The sequence below is a fragment of the Salvelinus sp. IW2-2015 genome, unplaced genomic scaffold (assembly GCF_002910315.2).
Source record: "Salvelinus sp. IW2-2015 unplaced genomic scaffold, ASM291031v2 Un_scaffold1003, whole genome shotgun sequence".
Classification (NCBI taxonomy): domain Eukaryota; kingdom Metazoa; phylum Chordata; class Actinopteri; order Salmoniformes; family Salmonidae; genus Salvelinus; species Salvelinus sp. IW2-2015.
Genome location: NW_019942683.1, coordinates 304,659 through 309,762, shown reverse-complemented (window position 1 = coordinate 309,762; position 5,104 = coordinate 304,659). Strand labels below are relative to the sequence as shown.

General features: G+C 46.8%; 1 protein-coding gene across 1 annotated transcript in view; it reads right to left on the bottom strand.

Moving 5' to 3' along the window:
- LOC112069407 (YLP motif-containing protein 1-like) overlaps positions 1-5,104 on the bottom strand; it is a 68,837-nt gene that overhangs the window by 34,185 nt on the left and 29,548 nt on the right. The window contains 1 exon segment of the mRNA XM_070438541.1: positions 2,547-2,710. Within this exon segment, the coding sequence (XP_070294642.1) occupies positions 2,547-2,710 (164 nt within the window).

The following is a 5,104-nucleotide window of genomic DNA, read 5'->3' as shown; positions in this document are numbered from 1 at the left end:
CGAGGTCAGCTTGAGGTGGTGATCCGTCATCCACACTGATATGTCTGCCAGACATGCAGAATGCATCGCCACCTGTCATCAGAAGGGGGAAAGGAGAAGATTAGTTGTGTGTCGTCTGCCATAGCAATGATAGGAGAGACCATTGAGGTATGACAGAGCCAAGTGACTTGTGTATAGCGAGAATAGGAGAGGCCTAGAACAGAAGCCCTGGGGACACCAGTGGTGAGAGCACGTGGTGAGGAGACAGATTCCGCCACGCCACCTGGTAGGAGCGACCTGTCAGGTAGGACGCAATCCAAGCGTGGGCCGCGCCGGAGATGCCCAACTCGGAGAGGTGGAGAGGAGGATCTGATGGTTCACAGTATCGAATGCAGCCGATAGGTCTAGAAGGATGAGAGCAGAGGAGAGAGAGTTAGCTTTAGCAGTGCGGACGCCTCCGTGATACAGAGAAGAGCAGTCTCAGTTGAATGACTAGTCTTGAAACCTGACTGATTTGGATCAAGAAGGTCATTCTGAGAGAGATAGCGGGAGAGCTGGCCAAGGACGCACGTTCAAGAGTTTGGAGAGAAAAGAAAGAAGGGATACTGGTCTGTAGTTGTTGACACGGAGGATCGAGTGTAGGTTTTTTCAGAAGGGGTGCAAACTCTCGCTCTCTTGAAGACGGAAGGGACGTAGCCAGCGGTCAGGGATGAGTTGATGAGCGAGGTGAGGAAGGGAGAAGGTCTCCGAAATGGTCTGGAGAAGAGAGGAAGGGATAGGGTCAAGCGGCAGTTGTTGGGCGGCCGGCCGTCACAAGACGCGAGATTTCATTCTGGAGAGAGAGGGAGAAAGAGGTCAGAGCACAGGGTAGGCAGGTTGAGCAGAACCAGCGGTGTCGTTTGACTTAAGCAAACGAGGATCGGATGTCGTCGACCTTCTTTTCAAAATGTTGACGAAAGTCATCTGCAGGAGGGAGGAGGGGGGGGAGGGGGAGGAGGATTCAGGAAGGGAGGAGAAGGTGGCAAAGAGCTTCCTAGGTTAGAGGCAGATGCTGGAATTTAGAGTGGTAGAAAGTGGCTTTAGCAGCAGAGACAGAAGAGGAAAAAAGTAGAGAGGAGGAGTGAAAGGATGCCAGGTCCGGCAGGGAGGCGAGTTTTCCTCCATTTCCGCTTGGCTGCCCGGAGCCCTGGGACATGATCATCGATGCTGGCTTCCGTTTGACAAATACAAAATGATGGAATCTCCATTCATAAATTAAGCTGGTGGGTTATACTTTATAGTTTACATCTGCCATAGACTTGGGAAATGAACAGGAATGATTTTGACAAATGACAGGAGTGGAATGTTAGTTAAAAAGACTGGTACCAGACTACCGACTGGTACCAGATACAGACTGGTACCCAGACTACAGACGGGGGTTCTGGGTAGAATGTGGACGCGCATCGGACAGTTCTGATTCCACTCATCTTTGTATCTGTTCTTTTGACAGCCACTGAGTCCGTTTTTCTTCCCGATTGGCTGATCCCTCCTGATGACCCGGTTGGACATGACTCCCAACAGGTTCATCAGGAGGGATCAGCCAATGAAGTCCCACCCGGGTGACTACATTAAAATGGTGGAAGCTCTCAATGGCGGTGTCCATGCTAATGTCGTTTGGCCATAGAGGCCTCCATCATTCTCCTTTTGAAACCCCCGCCCACCTTGCCGTGTAGCGCCGACCCACCTGCCGTGACCCGACCCACCTTGCCGTTGTAGCGCCGACCCACCTTGCCGCTGTAGCGCCGACCCACCCTTGCCGATGTAGCGCCGACCCACCTTGCCGTGTAGCGCCGCCCACCTGCCGTGTGCCGCCCCTGCCTGAGCGCGACCCACCTTGCCGTGTAGCGCCGACCCACCTTGCCGTGTAGCGCCGCCCACCTTGCCGTGTAGCGCCGCCCACCTTGCCGTGTAGCCGCCGACCGCCACCTTGCCGTGTAGCGCCGACCCACCTCGCCGTGTAGCGCCGACCACCTCGCCGTGTAGCGCCGCCCACCTCGCCGTGTAGCGCGCGCCCACCTCGCCGTGTAGCGCCGACCCACCTCGCCGTGTAGCGCCGACCACCCTCCCCGTGTAGCGCCGACCCACCTCCCCGTGTAGCGCCGACCCACCTCCCCGTGTAGCGCCACCCACCGCCTGTAGCGCCGACCCACCTCGCCGTGTAGCGCCGACCCACCTTGCCGTGTAGCGCCGACCCACCTTGCCGTATAGTGTGTCCCCTGACTTAATCACCAACTTCCTTGCATTATCATATAACGACCTGGCCACTACGGCATTATCATATAACGACATGGCCACTACAACATTATCATATAATGACATGGCCACTACAGCATTATCATATAATGACCTGACCACTGCAACATTATCATATAATGACCTGGCCACTACAGTATTATCATATAATGACCTGACCACTACAGTATTATCATATAATGATCTGGCCAATACAGCATTATCATATAACGGATCATTTATGGTGAAGTGTAAAGTGATAACGAGTGAGTGAGCGAGCAGCCATTTATTTGCACCCTTTCTGGACGAGTGTCTCGGCCTGGTAGTTTGAGAAGATCCTCCACGTTCTTGGTCTCCGGTTTCTTCTCGATCCTGGAAGGAGGAGCAGCCGGTGGTGGGGGAGGAGGGTGGGACGGCGTGGGGCCTCCTCCTCTCTCCTCTGGGTAACTCCTCCGTTCACCTGGACCACAGGACAGGACAGTCAGTACAAAAAAGGAACAGATAATACTGTCTCTCTTCATTACTTCACAACCAAGTGGCATGAAAAGACATAGACAATGGAAGATGCCTTAAAATACAATTTTGATTGTTTTCTGCGTTTATAGTGCCTTCAAAAGTATTCACACCCCCTTGAATACAACATTTTGTTGTGTTACAGCCTGAATTTAAAATAGTTTAAATTTAGATTTTTTKGGTCACTGGCTTAAAACACAATATTTTTTACAAAGAAACTAAAAWTTACAAGCTGAAATGTCTTGAGTCAATAAGTATTCAACCCCTTTCTTATGGCAAGCCTAAATCAGTAAAAATAAAAGTGCTTAATAAAGTGCATAATAAGTTGCATGGACTCTGTGTGCAATAATAATGTTTACCATGATTTTTGTAATTTTTGTACTATCTCATCTCTGTACCCTACACATACAGATAATTGTAAAGTCCCTCAGTCGAGCAGTGAATTTCAAACACAGATTCAACCACAAAGACGAGGGAAGTTTTTCCAATGCCTCGCGAAGGGCACCTATTGGTAGATGGGTAAAAATACAAAAGCAGACATTGAATATCCCTTTGATCATGGTGAAGTTATTAATTACACTTTGGAGGGTGTATCAATACACCCAGTCACTACAACGATACAGGCTTCCTTCCTATCTCAGTTGCTGGAGAGGAAGGAAACCCCTCAAGGATTTCACCATGATGCCAATGGCTACTTTAAAACAGTTACAGAGTTTAATCAGTTAATAGCTGTGATAGGAGAAAACTGAGGATGGATCAACAACATTGTAGTTACTCCACAGTACTAACCTAATGAACAGAGTGAAAAGAAGGAAGCCTGTACAGAATACAAATATTCCAAAACATGCATCCTGGTGTAATGAACACTAAAGTAATACTGCAAAAAATGTGGCAAAGCAATTAACTTTTTTAACACTTGATATTTTCAAGCATAGTGATGGCTGCATTATGTTATGGGTATGGGTGTAATCGTTAAGGACTGGGGAGTTTTTCAGAATAAAAAAGAAAGAAAGAGGAGAGGACAGGACTAAGCACAGGCAAAATCCTGGATCAGTCTGCTATCCACCAGACACTGAAATGAATTCACCTTCCAGCAGAACAATAACCTAAAACACAAGGCCAAATCTACACTGTAGTTGCTTACCAAGAAGAAGGTGAATGTTCCTGAGTGGCCGAAGTAACAGTTTTGACTTGAAAATCTATGACAAGACCTGAAAATGGTTGTCTAGCAACGATCAACCAACTGAATCATTTTGAAAATAACAAAATGGGAAAATGTTCCACATTCCAGGTGTGGAAATCTTAGAGACTTGCCCAGAAAAAAATCAAATATAATGGCTGCCAAAGGTGCTTCTACAAAGTATTGACTCAGGGATATAATATTTAAATAAATAGATATTTTGGATTTCATTTTCAATAAACAAGCAACATTCTGTAAAACCATGTTTTATGGATTACTTATCGTATTGTCTACTGTCATTGCGTATGGAATGAACTAGCGTATTATGTCATTATGCGTACTTGCTGATTCATTAGGGTATTGTTCTGCTGGAAAGGTGATGAATTTCATTTCAGGTGTCTGGTGGATTAAGCAGACTGATCCAGGATTTTCCCTTTGGCTTAGCTCCTGTCCTCTCCTTCTTTTTATTCTGAAAAAAACCTCCCCAGTTCCCTTAACGCATCTACACCCAATACCCATAACCATAATGCAGCCATCACTATGCTTGAAAATATCTAAGTGTTAAAAAGGTGTAATTGCTTTTGGCCCGCACGTGTTTTATGCCGTGGTGAGAGCTATGTTTTATTTATCTTTTAAGATGCTTGACTAGTATCAAACTAGGATTGCATGTTTGGAGGAATTCAGGCAATATTTGTATTCCTGTACAGTGCCCAATTCCCCTATCATTTTATCACATGCGTTTGTGCGAATAAGATTCAGAAGGGGGTATTGAGAGATATACTGTGGTGTAGGGAAACAATTCGTAAGTCTCAGGTTGGTGAAAAATTCTTCCTTATCCTCAGTTTTCTCCTATCCAACAGCTATTTAAACTCTGCAATCTGTATTTTGGTATCAAAAACGTAGCCATTTTGGTACATGTATTTCTTAAGGCAGGCTGGTGTGATAATCCTGTTGTTGAGCAAAGTGCAGCTCTTCCCACTCTACCTCCACAGACCAAGAAGACTGCAATTCGCAATAGGAAGCCCAAAACCCTGCGATGCGCAAACCGGTTCGGTTCGTTTTGAGACGGCTTTTACCGCTATGGTGATGGTGACAGATCACCTGGGATGTATTGATACTACCCTCCCAAAAGTGTATCGTAGCGACTAATCAACTTACCGC